At 47.5% G+C, this 24289-nt stretch overlaps 1 protein-coding gene across 10 annotated transcripts in view; it reads right to left on the bottom strand.

Moving 5' to 3' along the window:
• Nucleotides 1–24289, bottom strand: part of NDEL1 (nudE neurodevelopment protein 1 like 1) — a 47244-nt gene that overhangs the window by 5649 nt on the left and 17306 nt on the right. For 3 of the 10 annotated variants that reach the window (XM_067547749.1, XM_067547750.1, XM_067547751.1), the window contains exons 2-10: nt 20039–20136; nt 18571–18724; nt 16956–17104; nt 15467–15603; nt 13280–13453; nt 12347–12438; nt 8120–8271; nt 6014–6145; nt 1531–1743 (exon numbers count right to left, since the gene is read on the bottom strand). In XM_067547749.1, coding sequence (XP_067403850.1) covers nt 6049–6145; nt 8120–8271; nt 12347–12438; nt 13280–13453; nt 15467–15603; nt 16956–17104; nt 18571–18724; nt 20039–20124 — 1041 coding nt within the window. In that variant the 5' untranslated portion in view covers nt 20125–20136 and the 3' untranslated portion in view covers nt 1531–1743; nt 6014–6048. Of the gene's footprint in view, nt 1–1530; nt 1744–4693; nt 4793–6013; nt 6146–8119; nt 8272–12346; nt 12439–13279; nt 13454–15466; nt 15604–16955; nt 17105–18570; nt 18725–20038; nt 20137–24289 lie in introns of those variants that run through there. The other 7 variants (XM_067547757.1, XM_067547752.1, XM_067547754.1 and 4 more) reach the window with 7 other exon arrangements.

Raw genomic sequence — 24289 nt, 5'->3', positions numbered from 1 at the left:
AGGCATGGGAATCTGGTACGGCACATTGGTTATGGATGGCCAGTTACGCCAGGCCCATAACTACAGCCTCCCAATGCCCCCATCCAGGGAAGAACGAGTGGCTCTCGCTGCGTGTGAAGATGCTCTAGAGTCAGTCTGCCATCCAGCAGTCATGAGATAGCCCCCTGGAAAAAACGCTGGCATGTTAAGGGGGTGAAACATCAGCGAGTTCCCACTCGATCTGCGCGCCCGGCAGGCGGGCTGAGTAATTAAGCTCTGCAGGCTTGGGAAATGCAAGCTTCTCAAATGTTGCTTCTTCCAGTGAATTACTGCTCAGTGCAGTATGTGCTGAGTTAGTCCTGCTTTGAGCAGGGGGTTGGACTAGATACCTCCTGAGGTCCCTTCCAACTCCAATATTCTATGATTCTATGTGTTGCCAGCGTGTGAGAGGTCAGCTCCCTGCAGCACTCAGGGCCCTCCCCAAAGCACTCCTTCCCCAGCAGATTTCTGCCCCCTTTTAAAGTACAGAAACCACCTGATGCTCCTTGGTTGTTGTGCACAGGTGCCCTGTGCTGCCCTGCCATTTCCTGGGGTGGCAGCATCCACAGGGAACTTCGGCGATCTCCCTGAAGTAGCCGAGCAAGGCACAGAAGCCCTATGATGGTGCATTGAGCTAGGCAGAGAATGTATTGATGTGACAGGGCCCAAACGAATTACTGGTGCCAGAAATGAGCCAAACCATCCCTGGCTTTGCAGGATGTTAAGCGGGAAGGCGGCTTCCAGGCGGGAGTTAGGACACCTGAGGGGGGAGTCTTGCCCACATAAGGAAGGTATCAGACTCCTTTCGCTATCTGCCAGCAGCCACATCAAGAGGCAGCAAGCCATGCTGGAACTTCCTGGGACCCCCACTCCTCCTCCGGCCTTCCTTGAATGAAGGGGGCACTGATGCACGGGGCTAACTGAGTGAAGGCTGAATAGTAGGTTAGCTCCAGATCAAACTGCTCCTGGCGCCAATGGAACCAGGCTGGCTTGGCCTTCACATCTCAGAGCAGGACATGGAGGAAGGCTAGGATACAACAAACACATTTCAAGAGAGCGCAGCAAGTGGCAGGCAGTTTGTGTCACCTACTTCACAGGGGTGGGGTGTGAGGAAAAAGACACCTTCACCAAACTCGCCTGGACAGGGGGCAGCTCCCCATCATGACAGGGTTGTGAAAGTCACAACATCAACATACATTTCAGGGATGCCCCAGCTACCCTTCCTTTGGTACCAGCTTTTATTAGTTGCATCTGGGCTTGCTGGCTGGCAGACACTTCCACGCTACACAGGGGCTTAGTTCATGTTCCTAGGAAAACAATTAACGCCCAAAAGTTTATTCTGCATGAGGACAGCTAAACTCAGGTCTCCGTACCAATGTTTGATGGGCCAGTTTCCCTGCCTGCCGGCCAAAATGTCTCTGGACAATAGCTCAACCTCTGCCTTCGCAGATCTGATGTCTAACTGGACACCTTTCTGCGAGTGCTGCAAAAGACAATGACTCTGAGCCCAGCTGGACTGACAAATGTGTTTATTGATAACTCTGTCCTGGATATGGAAATCTGCCAAGTCTTTATTTGCCTTTCTACACACTCTTCAGCTGCACTCTGGAGCCTGGGAGCCTAGTCCTTTGCCTTCTGGTATTCTTTGTGCCTGGTCTCTTCTGGAATCTGTAAAAACTGAATTAGACACAGTCTCCATTGATTGTTCCAGGTCACACGACGGCACTGGTGAGAATTGAGAAGGAACAAACGCTCACATCTTTACATACAATCTTGACAATGGTTAACAAGTGCCAATCTGATTAACTGGCTAGCGCAGGAGTAAGAGTGGCATGTCAAAGAGCACAAGTATCTGATAAGGCACCAATATGCAATACTGAGCAAGACGGATTCTTTACATAGCGCCAAAGGTGTGTCCTGTACGTATAATCTATGCTTTCTGCTTAAAAGGCAAAAGAGATCCAACTCTTGGTTAGAAGCTTTTCAAGGTTTCAGATCTTTTGAGAACTAAAGTATTTGTATGGCTGCATACCAGCATTCACATCTGGAGCAGCTCTCCAAGGATTAGCAAAGAATTGGTTCTCATAGCATTGTTCATATCCTGCTTCCCATAACTTGATCTCATTATAGAAATAAAGGTAAAGCTGGTGCTCCGATTTGCAGAGAGCTGGTAGAAAACAAGACTGCCACAAAGAATAGCTCCAAAAACTAGCAGCCACTGTGAAGATATCAGGGGTTGATATTTAAGCTAAGAGCACCGAGACCATATCCATCTTTCTTGTCTTGAACACATTCCCCCTTCATATTAATTTTAAGTTAAAATATTATGCTGATCACAAACAACTGAACTAATAAAAGTGAAGCTGAGCGGATCGGTGCTTGCATCCTGTGCCTGACCCTATAAGCCATCCTCTCTTACTGAAAAGAGCTCCTATCATAGGTCACCTTCCGTATTTTCGCACTAGCTTCTGAGATGCTCCCAGAGCAGTTTGCACTCAATACAGACCCGGGTGTGCATGCAGGTCAGTGAAACCTCTAGCTACTCAGCGCAGGACACATGTGAGCAAGCGCTGTCCACAGAAACCTTCCAGGAGCCATGCTGCATTGCCAGTTTTTCCCTGACCCGCCCACAGGCCCCAGCGTGAGACATCAGAGGAGCTTGAGTTTCAGGGTCTGTCTTGCTGAAGCTGGGAGTGACTATCCCAGCCTGGGGAGACACTTGTGTTGGCAAGGCTCGCGCTAACACATTAAAAATAATCACTTGGATGTTGCAGCCCCCGCGGAGGCTTAGGTGGCCAGCGAACCCCTGGGTCCAAGCTCGGGTGGCTAGCCTGAGCCTCCGCCAGGGCCTCAACACCCCACTGCGATTTTTAGCACACAAGTGCCCTGCCTGCCAGCACAAGTCTATCTTCCCGGTCTGGGAGCTTTGCTTGACCCTCAGAGGACGATGGCTCAGCACATGCTGAAAGTCAGGCTCCGTTCAGGTCGCTTTGGTTGGGCACCCAAAACCCCTAATCCCGTTAGGTTGTGGTGGTCTCTGAAGCAGATCTCTGACAGACTGAGCTAACGGACAGATTCAGCATCTTGTGCTATTAATTTCTTGGCAACTTGGAAACATCTAAGCTATCCCATATGTTCTCACTGGTTAATCTGCATTTTAAGCAGAGTTTTTGCATTTACACAGCATCTTAATTCAGAGTATTGATCTCTCAGTGCTCTACAAATATAACCAATTAATCCTCAACACCCTTGTGAGCTAGACCAGCAGCTCCATCCCACAGAAGGGCAAAAAGGCATAAGGGGCAAAGTGACTTGACCAAGGACACAAATGAGTCTGTGGCCCAGCCAGGAATAGAGCCCAGTTCTTCAAGCTCCTGAACCACATCTTGACCCTATAGCCCGGCCATGCAGCTGGTTTAGGGTTCTGATGTTGCACCAGATTAAGACTCAATCAAAAGGAAAGATGATGGCTCATCTTCGTTCAGGAAGCCACTTTCCCTGACATGCTTTCCAAGGGGATGCTCAACAGCCTTCAAAAACAGACAGCATGACTGAAGCCAGATGGCCAGGCAAGCCTCTGTAGACATGCTAGCCCTGCTGAGAGTGATCGGGTGTGCCGGGGATCGACACTATTCCCAGGACTTCCTGATCCCGTCTCAGGAGCCTACGAGTGCAATAGCCCTATACTCCCAGATACTCCCAGGTCATTACCCAGTGGCTTTTGCTGACCCAGGAACACTCCATGTCATAATGCCCCTTTGCTCAGATGACCCCAACGGCCAAGACTTTGCTCCAGATATTTCTCCAAAAAGTGCAGGTTCCGTGTCTGCTGTACAGCAAATGTTGACTGTGTAACACTGGCAGACATTAGGGAGAGCAGTGACAGGGACTAGCAACAACAAATGTGGACAAGGTCCCTTTAGCCCTGTGATCATTTGCGATTTTTCAGGAATCCTTTGAGAATTTCTTCAGAACTGTACTTTTTACAGGAGAAGGGTGTAAACCTTGTCCCACGTCACAACCTGGAGGACCAGTGGATTTCTCCTTAGTTTAATCTGTCTGGTTTGGGAGATCCTATCGGTAAGCAAAGCTTCTGCCAGCCTAGCAGTCAGAGTCATGGGAAGACAAGTCCTCCACCCCACCAAGGCCAGGCACACCTAGGACAGATCTTTATGGTTTACAGAGCCAGGGAGCTGGCAGTGTTCTATTCTTGGCTCTGTCACTTACTCATGACCTTGGGCAAGTCACTGCACCTCTGTGCCTCAGTTTCCCCATCCACAAAACAGGGATAATACTTATCTGCATCACAGGGTGTCATAAAGTTTAATGAACTGACATTTGAGAAAGTGCTTGGAGATCCTCAGATGAAGGACTCCAGAGGAGCGTGAAGTTTTATCTGCAGTGATACAAGGCAGGCCAGCATGAAGCAAAACCAGTGTGTGAGATTCAGTCAAAGGCATGCATCTGTAAGTGCGCGGAGAGCACACGCTGCATTCAATTCCCAATTTCCCATTCTTGAGGCTGAAAAATGTCACGTGATACCAGGACACGTTGGCTGATGTAACAATGAGCAAGAGATTGGGATCAGACAAAGACCGTGGCCTTAAGGTTTCACTAATGGACTATCAGATCACAAATCTAAGAAGAGCCCCGTGCAGTGAGTATAACCAATTACCGGTTATTCTCCGCCTCCAAGCATGCAATGCGAGCAGCTCAGCACTTCAAATGAATCCAATTACCCATGAACAATGTGGGGAATACGACCTTTTCACGCCTAATGGAGAAAAAGTGAAAGAGTTGATGTGAACAGTACAAGGGAAATTCTCCACAGCACCTGGATGGCAGAAACATGGGAAACGCAACAGAATTAAACCCAACCAGAACTCAGCTAAGCATCTGCGACCGAAGACTGCCAACCTGCTCTGCAAGGACAGTTTAATGGACCTATTTCAAAGACAACCAACGTCTCAAATTCCACCTGATCCCCTCACTAAATGGCAGAGTAACCTGAACACAAACAAATCTGTGCGTTACACCACTCACCTGCCACTGGAGTTCCCTGGAATGAAGCAGATTTCAGAGATTTGGACATTCAGAGATTTGGGGGGGACATTCTGAGAAAGATGAACTATGTAGCATTCATGAACACCAACATTTTTCTCATCTCCATACACTTCCACCACCAGGGGACAGTATCTCTGTAGACTGCGGTGGGCATGTGTGTATAAGCAGATTCTTTGCCACCATCAGTGCTGTGATCTAGTTCAGGTTGCGCTGGGAGGACTTTCCAAATTTAAATCCCAGTTTATGGTTAAAGAGATTTTTTCCCATTGTTTTGGGCTAATGCAGTGAGTTTAGCATTCAAGGAAGGGGGCTTAACAATGAGTTAGTGCCAGGTGCATCCCAGACAGACATAGGGAAAAGCTTTGCCCACACAATTCTGCCAGTCCACCTCAGTCCTGCTATTCCAGTCTCCGATCTCTCTGGCACAGCTGATCACTGGCATGGCCATTTGTTTCCCAAACGGATTTGAAACAAGGTCTCTAGAAGTAGCAGGACTCCCAGCTATAATCCTGGGTTAAGAGGCTTTAAAGAGAAGAAAAGAGAAGCATGCAGCTGGAGTTACACAGGCCGTTCTGCTACCCTCTGGGGGCTGGACAGGAACGCTGCATTTTGTGAGGGAACAACATTCTGCAGGGAACTACTCTTACATTGGCCAACGCTCTTCCGGAGCTTTTAAACTCCTGATGCAGCTCTCCTGAGTCTGCAGTGTGGCTAGAACATGAGCCCAGCTGCTCCTGCATGATAGCACTCTGTACCGTTCCTAAAACTCGCAGCTGGCCAGGCCCGGGGTCCCTCCCATCCCGTTCTGTAGATGCCTGCACAGCTCCGCTGGCCAAGGAGAGATGGAGGGCTTGTCAAACATTGTAACCAACAGAACAGCAGTTTGCAAAGGAGGCAAAGGAAACGGTACTGTAATGATTGGCTGAGTTACCTCTGTCACAATCCCACCACCCAACAATAGGTTGTTCATAAGGCAGCAGCAGCAGATTGGATCGGGTCTACGGGCACACGAGGCTGTTTCAGGCTCCAACGACAATTGGGGGCAGGGAGAAGAGTACAGGGGCTGGAGAGAAAGGAGGAGAAGAGGGGACAAGAGAGGGCATGCCTCAGCTCAGCCCTTTGTGCCTAGCTACCACAGCAAGCCGTGGCTCAAACCTTAGTAGGTGCTGCACACCTCAGCGTCACCAGGGACGTGGCTAGAGGCTAACCGTGTGCTGCAGGGGGTAGGCACAACAGGGCTGACCTCATTCATTTAACAGTACTTTGCAGCTTAAATGCGTAGACAAAATACACAGATCGACATAGCTAGAGCTGAGATGGGGACGCAGCAGACACAGCACCCAAGCTTCCAATGCACCCATTTCAAGGGAGGCGGAATGCATGGCAGGCATGCAGGGAGGGAAGAACAGGTCTGAAGAGTGGGATGCCAGGGAAGGAAGTTCATGGGAAGCAAGACGTGGTGCAGAGGGGAGGGAATGGGTGTGAAGGGGGAGGATGTCAGGGCTATGTAGAAACCCCTAACGTTTTGCATGCAAATTCATCTGTCAATCACATTCTCTCTGTGATGCTTCTAACATCTGTCTAACCTCCTTAGGTGTTGATTGTTTAAACCTTCTTCAGAGACAACCTGCTCCTAACTAAAGGCAACCAGCCTAGTCAGGCAGTTAATTAATAGTGACACCCCTCCCCACCCAACAATCAGCTTAGTTGTCACATCACAACACCATATAGCAATGCTGGGATCCTAAGCATAATCCTTCCCTACCAGCTTTCTTAACAGCTTGCAGCTGGAATCTAGGCTATGAATTGCAAGCGGGAGTATCGCTGCTAATCAGTAGGCCGGAATGTACAAACCAAGTGAACGGCTCTTTGATTTGCAATGATCTTTTTTTATTTTTTGTGCAACCAGTTTCTGCTAAAGATTTCGCATGCTGGTTTCTAGGACGTGACCTATTCTGCCGGCCATACAGCAATACCATTCAGCTGAGCACAGAGACCGCAAACACTGAAACGTCAGTGTTTACCATGGCAGTCTAAGAGGAATGTACTATTGCAAGTTAAAGTGGAACACAGAACACTTGGTCTGTAATATTAGCATTGCAGAGCATTTGCCATAGGTTTATGGAAAACTAGAGTACTGAAGAAAGTATTAACGTGCGAGGGTGCTTTGATCGGTGACGATCATTCCAGCACCGTTGGCGTGCCCAGCACTTTATAAACACAGAAGAAATGCTCTCTGTCTCACAGCTGCTCTCACTTCTGCCTTGCACCCAAGTGCAAGGGTCAGTGGTACATGAGAATTGTAGGGAAAACCTTGCTGGTGCCCCTCCAGCGTTTGCTTTGTTCACAAAGCGGAAGCTCTGACTTCAGGCCTGACTGCACGAAGGCCAAAGTGACTTTGCGTGAACAAGGAGTAGAAGGATTAGGGCCCTAGGGGCTGATGGGCAAAACAGCAGCAATCTGATGGCGGGAGCCCAGAATCGGCTGGCACTAAGGAGCTAATGTCATTTTCATTTTCCCCTATGGAGAGGAAATCAAAGCAAGCTGTGCCCCGTTCCAGGGGCGTGTCTGCTGCCTGCACTAGGCAATTCTTACTAAGGAAAACCTCCAGGTTTGCAGTGAACGCATTCCGCCCAAAGGAGCAGAGTGGTAATTATGGCAATTCCAACACTAGTTACTTAAGATTCTTTTTAAGCTCACGCTCCAATTCACTAGTATTGTTGTTCTGCTGCCTGGGTTTGGAATTACCATAGGATGCAGCAGTCCAGGAAACCAGGCAGTGGGAGAAAGAGCAGCAGAGGTAACATCCACCAGCTGCGAGAAGGGTTTTAAGCAGCAGATCTGGTTTTTCTCCTTGCTTACCAGAGGTCAGCAGTATAACCTTAGCTGCCACTGTCCCTGCGGGGCTCTGACTACATTATATTGATCTATAAGACAAAAGCTCTACTAAAAGTGAGTGGAGACAACATCTATCTGTCTAAACAGGGACCCTGAAGCCATCTCCTTTTAAGCCAAAACCAAATCAATCCCAACTCACCCTTTGTCAAAGAAAGACGTATGCCCTGAATGAGAGAACTTTGTGCCGTTGCTGCTGATCATGCCGCTGTTAACGTTTCCTGAAATGTAGGATTTCCGTGAAGTCTGGTCCTTTGCAAAATTTCTGCAAGCAGCTAATTTGGATTCTAAGGCCTGTGAAAGGAACAGAGCTGTTAGGACAAAGAGCGCTTCTCCACTACGTGCCTCGAGGGCCACTGGCCACTAGTAAGCAGGGGCCAGCGCAATCAACTTCAGCACAACCTAAGCTTCACTGCAACAGAGTTAATGCTTTCAGCAGTTGGGGCTGCCAAGAAAATCTTCAGAATGGGAGCACCGTGTCAAGTTCTCCCATGTGCTCAGCATCCATATTTGAAGGGAAGCTTTTCAGACGAGATCTCCTCCCATTAGGCACCTCAATAAAACGGGGGCTAGTCTCACCAGGAGCTGCTGGGTGCTCAGCTCTTTTGAAAATCTGTCCTCAAATGTAAATCGCTGCAACAGCATCTTCCTGAACCTGCAGGCAGCCTCCTGCCTCTGAGGCTGTTCCCAGCTTTCCCAAACCACAGCCAAGTGACAGCTGAGCAGGCTCCCCTAACTTTCACCACTGCCCTTCAGAACCTGGCAGGCAGCTGAAAGTGAAAAGAACCAAACAAATTTCACTTTGCTGCTTGGAAGAACAGAAAAACAGTGGAGGCAGGTACTGGAGCTATACACTGTAGTGGCAACTCAGAATGGAGAGGACAAGCTGGGGGAATACAGAGAAAATGCATCCCCTGTCCTGCAGCTTGAGTGGGCCTGGGGTGTGGTACAAGCCACAGCTGATAGGACAGAGGGTTCTCCTAAGCAGGAATCAAGAGCAGCTCCCTGTTAGAAATCCCAGCATCAACCCCCTCTCCAGGACGTGGGAAGATAAGCTGGCTTCTCAGCAGCACACTGCCTGAGGACAGCGCCTTCTGGGCCTGCTCTTCCCTAGCATCCTGTGGCTAATGGGTCTGGTCAGATTTTCAAGTCCTGCTTATGGAGCTCAAAGGCAGCAATGGCAAGAGCTACAGGAGCAGCTGATACGGATACAGTGACATTGTGGCAACCCAGACCAGCACTGGACAGCAGCCAGCCGCGCCAGAGTGTCATACTGGGGGAAGTTGGGCTTTCAACCAGAGCCAACAAACAGACGGGAGTAGTGACAAAAGAGTGAAGGTGCTGAAAGCCCCAACTAACCTCACTTCGGGGTGCATGCAGCACGGCACAAGCCCCTACTTCAAACTGTGCTGGAGGTTTAAGGGTTAAGTGGTCTCTGCTGCTTCACTGAGGCAAGTGACCCGTTACCCACCCAGATAGAAGGGAGGTGAGAGGGGCTCTCAGTGGGAGAGAGGGGATCTAGAGAGTGGGCTGAGCAGTCCCGAAGGAGGAACCCTAGGAGCAGCCAAGCCCAAGAAGTTCTGAGCTAATCTTTATCTTACTGTTCACAAAGACAGGGTGATTTGGGACTTTACACAGTGGGTGGGCTGGGAAAGATGCCTGCTTACTCTTGGACTCCAGCCCTCGCAGAGTAATCAGGAAGCTCCTCTACAACCCACACTCTGATTCTTATTCATAATCCTCCACATTTCAGGCATGACTCTCTGAAGGCCTGAGTGCTCCTGCCTGCCCTCTCTAACCAGTCAGAAGCTCACAGGCTTCAACCGTGAGTAACAATCAGATTTGTAACTTTACCTTTGCTAAAATGATGTCCATGGTGTGGCTAATGCTATGCACAGCAGATTAGGGTCTAAGCACAAGAGATGGATGAAAATCAGCCATCACTGTACCTTGAAACATTGATACTGTGCATTGAGGCACAAGCACATGAACAAGTTTTTCATGACTCAAAGCAAGTTCAGCCATGTCCTCATTACACTGGTGAGCTCAGCGCTCCAAGCAGCAGATGTTTAAAGCATTTCTCCCCCACTTATAGCTGTAATCCATTTAAAAGCTCACACATTTCACTTCCCTACCAACTGCACGGTGGGGAATATTTGGTTCTTTCTTAGCTTATTCTATTGCCTGTTCATCAGCCTCACATTTCCAGTGACCTCAGAGAAATCACTGTGCGCTTTGTCACATTCTTATCAAAGGGCTCCCTAGTTATTTTGGGTTTTTTTTTAAAACAGCTGCACAGCGTGTGGGGGAGAGAGGGGAAGAGGCTCAGACAGCTAGAGTCCCCACCAAGGAAAGTCAATCTGCCCTGTGCTGGTCTCGGAGCTACAGCCTAGGCATGAAACCTGCAGCCCCTTGAGAAACAGCTGATGTGATCCTGTGGGCTCAATGATCAAACATAAGCAATTTGTTTAGGTTGCCCAGTCACAGAATCATAGATTTGGAAGGGACCTCAGGAGGTCATCTAGTCCAACCCCCTGCTCAAAGCAGGACTAACCTCAGCTAAATAATCCTAGTGATGGTTTTGTCAAGCCGCAGCTTAGAAACCTCTAAAGATGGAGATTCCACCACCTCCCTAGGTAACCCATTCCAGTGCTTCACCACCCTCCTAGTGAAAAACTTTTTCCTAATGTCCAACCTAGACCTCCCCACCTGCAACTTTAGACCGTTGCTCCTTGTTCTGTCGTCTGCCACCACTGAGAACAGCCTAGCCCCATCCTCCCCGGAACCCCCTTTCAGGTAGTTAAAGGCTGCTATAAAATCCCCCCATATTCTTCTCTTCTGTAGGCTAAACAAGCCTAGTTCCCTCAGCCTCTCCGCACACGTCTTCTGTTCCAGCCCCCTCATCATTTTTGTTGCCCTCCGCTGGACTCTCTCCAACCTCTCCACATCCTTTTTGTAGTGGGGGGCCCAAAACTGGACACAATATTCCAAATGCGGCCTCACCAATGCCAAATAGAGGGGAATAATCACTTCCCGTGACCTGCTGGCAATGCCCCTCCTAATGCAGCCCAATATGCTATTAGCCTTCTTGACAACCAGGGCACACTGCTGACTCATATCCAGCTTTTTATCCACTGTTACCCCCAGGTCCTTTTCTGCAGAGCTGCTGCCTAGCTCGTCGGTCCCCAGTCTGTAGCAGTGCATGGGATTCTTCCATCCTAAGTGCAGGACTCTGCACTTGTCCTTGTTGAACCACATCAGATTTCTTTTGGCCCAATCCTCCAGTTTGTTTAGGTCCTTCTGTATCCTATTCCTACCTTCCAGGGTATCTACCACTCCCACCAGCTTAGTGTCATCTGCAAACTTGCTGAGGGTTCAATCTACCCCATCTTCCAGATCATTAATGAAGATGTTGAACAAAACCGGTGCCAGGACCGACCCCTGGGGCACTCCGCTTGTGACCGGCTGCCAGCTAGACATGGAGCCATTGATCACTACTCGTTGAGCCCTATGCTCTAGCCAGTTCTCTATCCATTTTATAGTCCATTCATCCAACTCATACTTCTTTAACTTGCTGATAAGAATACTGTGAGAGACCGTATCAAAAGCTTTGCAGAAGTCAAGGTATATCACGTCCACCGCTTTCCCCATATCCACAGAGCCAGTCACCTTTTCATAGAAAGCAATCAGGTTGGTCAGGCATGACTTTCCCTTGGTGAATCCATGTTGACTGTTCCTGATCACCTTCCTCTCTTCCAAGTGCCTTAAAATGGATCCCTTGAGGACCTGCTCCATGATTTTTCCAGGGATTGAGGTGAGGCTGACCGGTCTGTAGTTCCCCGGCTCCTCTTTCCTCCCTTTCTTAAAGATGGGCACTAGATTTGCTTTTTTCCAGTCATCAGGGACCTCCCCCAATTGCCACGAGCTTTCAAAGATAATAGCCAATGGCTCTGAAATCACCTCAGCCAACTCCCTCAGCACCCTCGGGTGCATTGCATCCAGCCCCATGGACTTGTGCATGTCCAATCTTTCTAAATAGTCTTGGACCTGTTCCTTCAGCACAGTCCCACAGTTAGATGCCCACACTGCATCTTCTTGCCCAAATGCCAGCTTCTGGTGTCAGCTCCAGCACCCAGTTGTAGCCCTGTGTTTCCAAATGGGGACTGTCTGTGACGTTACTGTGTCACACGTGCAGCATTCCCAGCGCAGCATGTGACGGAGCCCTCCAACACTGAAGCAGGGGTGCGCAGAAGCCTGACTCTGAGATCCCTTTTAGGCATATTTGATACGACTGCAAGTGGCAGTAAACGGTCCTAAAGCTCAGGTCTGTCCCAGCAAAGACATGAGTCCTGTGAGACAAGGCACTTACCCCGACTTTCCGTAAGAGGTCCCCCACAATGTTCAGTGCAGATATTCTAGCAGAAGGAGTTAGGGGGCTGGTACCGAACCCATTTGGTATAGCTGCGAACACAAATACACTTTGTTACAAGGTCTGCTTATCAGAAGTTGAAATCCATAAACTAACTTCTGCACAAAAGGGGAAATCTAGTGTCCCAGCCCAACAAGCTCTCCACATGCTGCTAGCCCCCCATACCACACACACTGAAGGATACCCAGCTTAATTTACACCAGCTGTCTGCATTAGCCACACTCTGCCTACACAAGGGTCCGTGCATTCGCCAGCTGCGGAGCTGGCTGCACAGTCCATCCCTTACCACAGAGCTGTTTATGGTTTTTAATTATGTTATTAGCCCTTACCACTGCGGACAGCCTCCCACATGTGAAATGAGTGTAAACCAACGCAGTGCTGTTTCCCAGAATCTGCACTGGAAACAGGAGCTCGGATTGTGTGGACTGAGCACAGCACTTCTACAGCACAGTCACTCAGACCCAGTGTAAATGACCAGCATTGCTACCTATTTCTCTGGTGATTGTGTTTATCCTACAATCTCACGCCGTCTCCCCACGGTGTCCTCTTTCGCATCATCAGTACAAAAATCTGCAGCATGCTGATACTCAGAGGCAGGGTAAACTATATATGCAACATCAAATGAAAGCCAAAGGCTGGGCTGACTCCCTTCCATATTAATTCAACAGAAAACTCTATTCCTGAATGTAGCTAAAGCTGCCACAGAATTTCTAGCGTGCTGCAGGAGATGCAGCATTTAGACACATCTTGCTGCAGAGTTCTTGCCGCCTACATGTTCCTAGGTTTACCCAAGAGTGCCACAGTGGAACTGAACTGGTGAGAGTGCTGTTTGTCAGCAAACAGTGTTGTGTTCCCCCCTGCTGCACTGCATACCCTTTGGGGAAGGAAAGCTATTCTCTGATCCTTTTCCAACAGGCGTGGCTGGCAAAGAGAGAGATGCCTGAACAGCCGAATCCATCTTTTCACAGTCTAGAGTTGGAGAACTAGGAGCAGATTTCCGGGTGACCTCCTGTTGCCTCTCTCGGACAGCTAACTCCTGCCGCAAGTCTGGTGGTTGGGAAAAGAAAAAACAAACTTTTCATATTTATGGCTCGATTGTTAAAAATGCACCACTGTGCCCATCGACAGGGGCATGAACGTGGCATTCTTAAACCCATCCAATATGAGCTCCCCAAGGCCAAGCTCAACAGAGACTCAACCCTCAACCAACAGCCATACTTCACCCTCAGCTTCTCACTTCGCCTGAGCAAACAGCTGGGCTTTGCACTATGCCATGAAGGTCAACAGACCCTGGCCCTTCAGACAAGGCAGTGAGGGGATGCCGATTCCTCAGCCCTAGGGCCTCCACTGAAAACGCCCTGCGACCATTCAACTCATACTAAGCAAGAGCAAAGCAGCTGATCAACTGCTGTGCTAGTGCAGGGGAGAGGTGGCCTCTCCCGCAGCGAGGGCCCAAACTGCAGAGGGTGTTCTAGCTCAAAATCAACCCCTTCCACTGCAACTGGCAGTGAACTGGTAGCCAGCAGAGTCTTCACAGCACCAGTGGAATATGCTTCTCAGGACCAACAAGCTGATAAATGGGCTCCTGTGTCCTGCCCAGCTGCAGCTTGTGTGCGAGCCCATGCAGGGTGCACTACAGAGACCCCTTGGGAGACTACAAAGGCATGGATAACTGTGTCAGAGTTGGAGAGAGAGACTGTTCCAAACACAAGGGTGCCTCTGGCCACTAGTGACCCTAGCAGTGACAGGGAAGATCAATGCAAGGCAGGAAACTCACACAGGCCATTCTTTACTGGACCGCCAGAAACTCCCATGCAGAAAATGCAGGGCCACCTAAGTGGCCTCCAGTGCAGCCTAGATATTGCATGACAAACAGCAAGCTTGTCTCACCCGTTAGGTGACTTGTCTTGCAACATTAATGTTCTTTTAACAACCAGGGCTGAATTTCCCTGGATGTGTTTCTAAGCCCCACACTCCCATATCAGGCTAAAAAAGTATAATAGGTGTTAATTTAAAGGGAGGCGGGCTTCCTGCATGATCTAACCCCAAGACACCAAGCAAAAGGGTTGGTGAGTAACAGACTTCCTGGGCATAAATTGATAGTGGATTGGAGAGGCAGTGTAATTCAGCGGACTGGAAGTCGGGAGACCTGGGTTCCATTCCCTGCTCTTTGAGTGAGCTGCCGTGTGACACCCCCCCTTTCCATGCATCTGTTTCCTCTCCCACCCCTTGTTGATCATTCAGACGCTCCTGAAGATTTGCCCCGAGTTTCATTATTACAGCTCTTATTGTAAGTTATGATTTGTAAGTTTCTTTACACAACATTTGCTCTTCCTTTTTGTCGTCTTTGTTGTCAGAGACAACTCCATGTTTGTATCAATAAGACTTCAGTGAAGTTGAGCACAGATTTATCAACTGAGTGACCCTACTAACCAGGCTATGGGTTGCCATTTATCAGAGATATTAATTTCAACAAGCCTTTAGAAATTCTTCACTCACTTCCTCCCTGTGAAATCCTTTTGGGAATTCCTGGTTTACTGAAGATGTCCCAGAATGCATCATTCTGTAACATCACTAATCCCACAAGTCTTACTGCAGTCTTTTCTGGGATATCTTCCACAAACCAGGCAATTTCCAAGAGGATTACAGAGGACAGAGGAGAATTGCACAAGGTTAGTTAACATTTATTTCCATATCTAATCCCATCCCCAAATCTCCCCAACAACCTGCAGAGAGCCTGGTTAACGGAAGCATTTAACACACACATCTGTGCTAACTCAGTTTTCATTTGGGATTTGCAATTCACCTGCAGCATATTTAAAAAATATTAACACATTTTAAAAATTCTGAATGGATTTTATGTTATTTTTCCCACTCACCGGATGAGATTTCTTTATTCCCCTTTACCGTGTAGAAACTATTATTATTTAAGATTTACATCGCACAAGCAGCTTGGGCCCCATTGTGCAAGATGCTGTACAAACATGAGCTTTAGTTGTTAGATTACATCTCTATTAATAGTCAACAATGTACTAGACCCGAGAATCAATCAAGCTGTACCTCTCGCTTCATCCTTTAACCGCTGTACAGAAACTAGCAACGATTCCTTGTCATCCAGCTCACTTTCTAAAAATGCATTTCTCTCAATAGCCTGGTTCAGCCTTTGTTCAAAGTCTTCCAATGAAACTATTGTTGCCCTAGAAACAAAATCCAGAATATTAGATCAGCTGACAAAGCACACTCAGAATCATAACAGAAGGAAAAGGTAAGCAGTGTCTCTGTTCAAGTCCAAAGCTTTACAGCTCTGCAGGTGCTTCCTGGAAAGGACCATTAAGAGCCACAGAAGTGAGATGTCTGGGCTGGACAGGACAGAACTCTAGCAGCTGGACTTCGAGCCATGTAAAACACAGCTGTGCAAGAGCTCATCAAGCAGTGATATCCACTCTCTCTCCCTTCTCTTCAGCAAGAGATTGACAGATGCTCCCTCTCCAGAGCCAGTCAATGCAGCGCTCTGCATCAACCCAGAGGACTTGCAAGGTTCCACCTCCTCCAATCTCCAAGCAAGTGACAGCTCAGACAGCCAAGACAAGCGTGGGACTGGGATATTAACTTGAGCCCCAAGTCAATGAAGTACTTAAGCACATGGCTAACACAGCATGCAAGCCATACCACTGATTTCAATGGGACAACTCACATGTTTAACAAATTAGGCATGTGTTCAAGGATCTTGCTAAATCCAGGCCTCAGCCCTCGGTCTGCCATGCCAGACAGCCAGAGACTCAATCCGGCTGTGCTGAACTCAACAGCAACATTCCCATTCAGTTAAACAGAGGCTGGATCTCTTTGTTACTTTCCAAAGAGGGCGTTTCTAACAGACTCTTGCTATCTCAATGCGCTTACTATCAAGACGCAATCATTCCCTGCAGCCAGCCACGCTGCTTCTTGTGTAAGGGAAGAAGAGACTCATTAGACTTGTTTGAGTTCCTGGGACTGCATAAGATATTAGCTTCATTCCAGGACAAAGCCTCTCTGGAAAAAAAAAATCACACGTATGCTGTACGAGTCACCTGGCTGCTGATATCAAATCTGGCATGCTGGTTGGGCTTGCTTTTGTGCTCTGCTCTCATTTTTTAGGAATCCATAAAGCAGAGTGAAAATTACTGCTCCTGTTTCTCACTTGATTTCTACAGGAAGTAGGGAACACTACAGAATCCTCCAACAATCCAGGTGATTGGGCACAACACGGGGGTAACTAGGTGGGGCTTAGGAGCCTGTGATATGCAGGACATCAGACTAGGTTATCTGGCGATCCCTTCTGGCCTTAAACAATAGGATTTTAGGATTTCTTGCTGTACTGTAGGGCTAATGAGTGAGTGAGGGTAAATGCCTTGGACATCTGACTGGGCTGTAGCTTCAGGGAGGTTTGAACTGCATGAGTGCAGCAATATCCAGTCTCTCTCTTTATGGCAAGTGACATCCACTAGAGGCAGCAAAAGCTGTGAAGCTAAATGACATGGGGAAGATCTATCAAGACAATTAGTCTGACAACCTCTTGGCGCGCTCCAAGTCGTCGTTGGCCTGTTCCAGCTCCCTCACGTATTTGTGCAGCTGGTCTTTAATGGCCCGTGTCCGACTCAGGTCATCTTCCAGTACCGACACTTGCTTGTAACTTTGTGCGTATTGGTGTTCGAGTTTCTCCTGGAAATAAGAGGGGAACAAGATTAATGTCACTAATATACAGCCTTCTGAGGCAAGCCAGCAGTCAAACAAGAGGGAACAAAGTAACACACCAGCATCAGTCAAATCACATGCGTTTGCTATTAGCAAATAGAAATGCCAGTATTAACAGGGATATTTGCTAAGCATCAGAACTGGGCACCCTGAAATAAAGAAAGCCAACACTGTGCACAGCAGGGATCCAGTCGCCAAATACCTAGTTGTTCTCCCAAAGACACCCATCAACTTCCCCTCTCAATAGTATGTAATGGCAGGTTCAGGAGGCTTTTCAGTGTCATCATCAAAACCATAAACTTGGCACAGCAGATCTACATGTGGCCAGAAAACAATACAATTGCTAGAGACGATTCTAGGTGCACTTCTCTCACACTCCAGATAACAATCCTGCTATGACAAGAACAGGCCTGAAATCACACCGGTGAGTGAAAACAAGAGCCACTGCTTCTTAACTGCACAGGGAAGTTCATATGGTCTTGTAACTCCAAGACCTTCACCTTGAAAAAGTGTGGAAGGTGGCTGTTGACAGTCTAGTTGGTTAAGATTGTCTGCAATGCTGAGGAGGCAGCTAGAGACTTTCCTGAAGAAGCTACTGGCCTCTTCAAGTATATGCAGATTTCACAGCTGTAGCACATTTGCCCTGTTCAGAACATAATGGTTGCCAGCTATGTTCACATTTCCCATCCTGGATCAAGTTTCCAAGAACAGGACCAAACCATGGTGCTCTCCAAGATCAAGGCAGGGTGAGAACAGAGTGGCCCAGGTGCATTAATAAGAACAGTCTGTTATCTATCTTGATGTTTATATGGCCCCATCTCCAGAGAATCTGACCACCCTCCAGAATGCTATCAGAATCCCTGCTGGCGGATATGCATAAATCAGAGTTCTTCAATTGCCTTACAAGTCTCACAAAAACAGACATTCTGGGCAAAAAATATTGATTCACAGGAATTAGATGCACAATCTGAATGCTGAAATGATAAACAAGATGGTTCAGTGGCTTAACAAAGCAAATTTGTAGTATTTCCATCGCATGGCTACGTTAACTTCTTGTAGTAATAACAAATCGACCAACTGGCAAAGTCTCCAAAAACCCAAATCTGCAGCCCTTACTCAGGCAAAACCCAAGATCAAGCTCAGAAAGGATCTGAGTCATGTCCGTCTTATGACATGGCCAAGAAATACAGAAAATTCCTCCATGAATTTACCTGACATATAAGGCGGCTGGTAAATACCAGGTCTTACCCAGAGGGCATTGCTACACTCAAGACTGGATCTCAAACATATGACTGCTCCCTTTCCTTTATATTCTGGATACAGATACTGAATTATCAAAAAACCTGTACAGACCAGAGAGTCAAAGGTGTCCTAAATAATCATTCAAAACGTACCTGCAAGAACAGGCTGTTCCATTATAGACACTGCCATACCTTTAATGTTTCCACTTCATATTTCAGTCTTTGGTTGTCTGCTTGCAAGTCTCTATTCCTCTGTTCAGCCTGCACTAGCTGGGCCTCCAACTCAGCTTCCAATTCTCTGCTTCCCTCCTGGAATTCAGCCAGCTCTTCTCGTGCTTCCTGAAAACTGTAAGCAGAGGATTCATAACGGTCATGGATTGAGCTTGTCAAGTTGCAACAAAAATCCATGGATTTTGTCTAAAGATAAACCCCGTAAGAATCTCCAGCATATTATAGGACTCTTTTAAACAGTCTCTCTTTAAAGGGAAGAAGAAAACTGTAGTAAGGTAGGAATTACTTGAAGTTCACCTATCAAAGGAAATTAATTTCTGTGCAACACACAAACTGCTGTATTAAACACGTTTAAATACAATTCCATGAGCTGAGGTCATTAATGGGCAGTCTAGAAGTCTGACAAAAATTCTGTATTCCTCGTTAACTTTCAAGCTAGCATTTGTTAAATGGTTTCATGAACAAGTGTGGTATTAGCCAGTGAATTTTTAACCTGGTTTTGGTTGAAAAAATATACGAGTGAACGCAGTCTAACAATAGAGAACTATATTGCTTATACCATTGACACACCAAAGTAACATTAAGCCTCAACCCCTCTCTAGAACATAAGGTCATTAACCACTTAGGCAAGGAGCCAGCACATACTTACCTTACACCACTGCAAAGTATTAAATTACTAAAAGTAGCCACTGCACACACGTCACTGACTAGGTTTGTACCTGCCCTGTGCTTAACAGCTCAGATCTCAGCAACCAGCAAAGTTTACGGGAAAGTGAATCATAAGAGTACAGAAGTCAAAGCTTTCATTAACCCTTCAAGGGCCTGAATTTTTTCTGACACTCAAGAACGGCTCAGAAGACCAGGGTCCCTTCAGATGCTCCCTTTGAAATACACCAGTTCTGTGTTCCTCTTACCAGCCTGACACATTCTGTGTTCAGGAAGCAACATGAATTCATTAACATACTGGGCTCTGATGTCCATATTGGGACTGGGGGAAGTTTTATTTACTGCACTTGTCCAACTCACAAGAGTAACGCAGAACAGAAGGAAACACTCCAGAGGAAAGCAGGCGGAGGTCCCTGCAACACAGATCCAAGCAGAACATTGCTCCAGGGATTTAGATACAATCCACGAAGCTACCCCTGCTAACGCCGATGGCAGCCAAAAGAAACTCTCACAATCTGCCCTGGCAGGCTGCAGACCACAACCTGGAGCTCTCAGACGGTAATGCCATGCAGAAGATGCTCTGCTGCCAGCGGTTGGCTCTTGTGCATTGAGCTGGCATTTTTAAAGATGAAAATGAAGAAATTCATTTGGACACATCTGACACTTATCAAAGCAAAACCCTGAGAGACAGACAGCTTGATTAGCCACATTTTGGTCATTTAGAACTAACGGTAAGCACTGATCTATGAATCCAGAATGATACCTTTGTTTATACTTCAAGGAAAGCTCTTTCCAATAAGCAGTTTCTTCCTTCGGACTCGAAAAATCTGGGATTTCTTCACTGTCCATGATCAATGAAACCTGCAAAATGCAAACACAGGAATAAGCTAAGGACAAAGACAAACAGGACATCCCTGGGATTGCCGCTAAACAGTGGACACACCCCATCATTGTGGTTTTCTTGAGTTTATATGCCTTGTCGAGAACTGCAGCGTTAATTCCTGACAATAGACAGGCACAGTGCAGACAGACCAGCACCAGGCAGCAACCTGCTCGGAATTTCAGCTCACAGGAAAGCTTTGAGGTGGTTTGTGATCTGATCGTGTGGAGACCAGAAATTGAAAAAAAAAACAAAAAAACTACTCGTATTTTGAACCTAGCTCTGAAGGATTAGTCGCTTTACACACTTATCTAGGACCTCTTTCCACAAGGCCTGGTTTTAAAATTAGCAGTCATCAAATTTTAATTTTAATCCACTTAAAGTAAGTGTTTTTGAAAGGACAGGTCCTGTGTCTAGAGTTGGTAACACTCTCCTTGCTGCAGAGTACAATTCCCAATAGGGTTAATGAGAGTCACGCACTTAGCAAAGAGACTTGCACCCTTCGAGGATCAACAGCCAACCATGTCCTATACAGGAAGGAAAATCACTTTCTTTTTCTTTCAATAATTTGAGCTCTACTTGGTTTTTGCTCTAGTTAAAATTTTTCAGGTAACAGAGGAAGTTACCGAATTAATTTCAGTCACTCAGTCCTCCAGAGTCAAGTAAGACACAGGTAGAAAGGGTGCAGAGTCTGTCCTATGATTAAACTACCCATTCTGGAACAGTGGTTTTAGTCTAAAGACATTCAGATGGCAAATGGAGGGAAGGTAGCTCTTTAAGGTTATGCTGGAAATTGATTCAACGCGGCATAAAAATGCACTTCTTAGTGGAAACTATTTGACAGTAGCAGAGCGAAATTTAGCAAACTCTTCAGTTTTACTGAAGTCTGGTTCTGAGCACCTGCGTGTGTCTCCCTATCACTTGGCCCTAGTTACTGTCATATCTGTGCACCTCATGCCTCAGAAAGCTCAAGAGCACAAAGACTTAGGGCTAGTCTGCACTTAAAACTTACAGAAATACAACTGTGCCACTGTCAGAGCGCTTGTGTAGCCGCGTTATGTCAAGGGGAGAGAGCCGACCTAATAACATCACCTAAACGAGCGGTGATAGCTACGTGGGCGGGGGAGCATCTCTCACCAATATAGCACTGTCCGGACTAGTGCTTATGCCGGCTAACGTATGTCACTCCAGAGGCGAGGGGGGGGGGGGGGGGGGGGGGGGGGGGGGGGGGGGGGGGGGGGGGGGGCGGCAGAAGAGGGAAGGAGTGTTTGTTTGTTTTCACACCCCTGAGCAACAAAAGTTTTGCCAGCATAAGTGCTACTGTAGACAAAGCCTTAGACAATCCGTCTCCCCCCATATCACTTCAACAGTGCGGATGAGTACTTTTCTGAGCAGCTCGCAGTATGTCTATATTACAAGTGCTGCAGCTATGCCTCTCTAATACTTGTAGTGCAGACATACAGCGATGGAAGGGGTTCTTCCATTAGTGTAGTAGATCCATCCCCTAGAGAGGGGAGAGGTAGGTTGATAAAAGAATTCTTCCATCAGCCTAGTGGTGTCCAAACTGGGGCTGAGGTCGGCTTAATTGTCTCCCAGGGCTGTGAATTTTTCACACCTGAGACACAGTTAGGTGGACATAAGTTTTAGGTGTAGACCAGGCCTTAGTGATTAGATTCTGGTCAGTTTCACAGTTGTTCAGCTAATAGCAGAAGCAGTGAAAGTAACCTATCTTGTAATTTTTATTCTGCTGCTGAGGGAAGCTGTGAGCACCAGAGGGATGTTTGTTTCACAGGAGTCGGGGAGACTTGGGCTCGCACTTATCAGATCCCGCTGAACTCAGCTGATATGAAAGATGTAGTGGAAGAACCCGCACTGCAGGCTCCAGTGGAAACCGTTCCCCAATCCCTTAACTAGCATCAGGACAGGTGCTGCACTGGGCTTCTTACCAAGATGCTGTGTCTGAACCCCTCTGAGGAAGGCCCCCATCTTTTATACTGGCATCTGGTCAATTTCTCAGGCCCCGTGACCCAGATTTCATTGTTAAATCCCATGAATGAGGGTAGGAACGGGCTGTCTTCTACCACACCTTCAGGGCAGACACTTCAAACAATCCTCATCGCACGCTGCTCCCATCAGCTCAGTCAGCCATACACAACTTGTCATTTGGGGCTCTAACAAGCATCAATACCCATTTCCATCCCTCCAGGCCTAGACTCGCCTGGCTCCTTACGTCTTCTTGACCCACATTTTAGAGACATGGCCATGCTTAGTAAATGTGGGTCAACACAACGGCACTGCATTCAATAAAGAGAAAAAACAGGAACCTTTTTGACGGCAGTACTTAATCCATAAATAATGCAAAGAAAAGCTGGCACTGTATCTTTTCAGCTCAGCCTGCAGCTGCTACAATTCATGTCAGGAAACCAAATTCATCCAAAGGGCATTAGGCACCTCAAAACCTCCTTTCACCCATACAGTAACTTCAGATGCACCTTGTCTTAGAATCATGAGTTTATTGCTATTAATCTGTTTTGCGGTAGCACTTAGGAGCCCCTGCCATGGACCAGGGCCCCACTGTGTTAGATGCTGTACAGACACAGAACAAAAAACACAGCCTGAGCCCAAAGAGCTTCCAGTCAAAGCAGAGTGTTGTCGTCCACATCTCAATGTACTGAGGAGGAGCTTATGGGGGATCCCCTAGAGCTTCACTATAATTCCTCTCAGCACACAGTCCTGTCGGCACTGTAGCAGCAGCATGTTTTTGCCCGTTAGATAAAGCTGGCTGTATATTCATTTATTTTTGTGGGGGAGGGGGCAGTAGTAGTTCCCGTCGCTAGGCAGAGCTGTGTGAAAACACTCCAGAAGGACTAGACAGCTCTGGAGCTGCAACCTGTTCCCAGGCAGCAGCACAGGAGTTCTCAGCAGAAAACACTTGCTGTAAATTTATTTTCACAGCTCTTTTTAAACCTGCAAAAATAAATTTACATTGAATATTTCCCAGCTCTATAGTACATTTCCTTGCTTAAGACAGGATAAAAGTTGCTTAGGGCTGGTTATACCTGTTCTCTCTCTTACCAAGGCAATTGATCACTGTGAAGGTACAGAAGTTTCCATGCAACGGCCCTCACTTACACACCTCCAGTCCCCTTGACTCAACGTCAGCAAGGCCATATGAATGCAACCTCAGGGAATTCAGTCCGACTGCTTAAATCCTAACTGTATCAGTGAACCACATTTAACAACAGAACAAATCACATGTTCTGATCTGGATCTCCAGGGAGCCCATCCCGGCAGCTTGGCACATGTGATATGCTTGAGATCAGGAGCAAACAGTTCCCCCTTCTTGCCCTGCCCCCCAGACACAGGATGCACAATGCTCAACCTCCGCAGCTCCCAAGTAGTTAACGTTAAAGGATAAATAGGCAGCAAGTGACAGGCCAGGAGTTCCAGTCCGCACACAGAGGAGAGCTTAACAACAATGCTTCTTGCATCGTCTTCTGGAAGTACGTCCAGTCACAATCTCCTCCCTGCCCACTCAAGTGAGCTAACCCTTGGGAGCAAACACCTGAGTCATCCCCCACTGCAGGGGTCCGGAGGGAGCACATGAAAGAGGCTGTTGGAGACCCTGCAGCTTCCATGGCTTTGTAGATTGCGCTATGGGTGGAGGGAGGGTGGATTCTTTCCCCCTCATGAAAAGGCTTCACAATTTTCCTGTATAACGTGTGTATTCACACACACACACACACACACACACACACACACACACACACACACACACAACCAACTTTCTTCCATCCCTGGATACGCCAGCCTTCAGAGGTATAAGTGGCACCTTACCATCTACAGAGACCACAGCAGCTGGGCTAACCTTGTTTCAAGGCATGGTGGGAGAGTGACTAAGCCTAAAATCCCCTGCAGGACCTTTGGACGGGAAGGCTCAGAGAAGAAACGAATCTCGAGCCATGACTTTTGTACAGGTCACGCTTCACCCCCAGACTGTATTGGGGCTCAGTAGTAGGCGGCTGTTCTGAGCCTACGGAAGAGTTTTTTCTTGGTTTCATTCTTGAATTTCACCCAAAGGTGAATTGCAGACCAGGGCCCCATTGCACTAGGCACTCTGTAGACAGAACTAAA

The sequence above is a fragment of the Emydura macquarii genome, unplaced genomic scaffold, assembly GCF_026122565.2.
Source record: "Emydura macquarii macquarii isolate MOO-44397 ecotype Brisbane River unplaced genomic scaffold, CSIRO-AGI_Emac_v2 contig_1230, whole genome shotgun sequence".
Classification (NCBI taxonomy): Eukaryota; Metazoa; Chordata; order Testudines; family Chelidae; genus Emydura; species Emydura macquarii.
The sequence above is the reverse complement of the archived record's forward strand: the minus strand, read 5'-3'. Positions and strand labels throughout refer to the sequence as shown.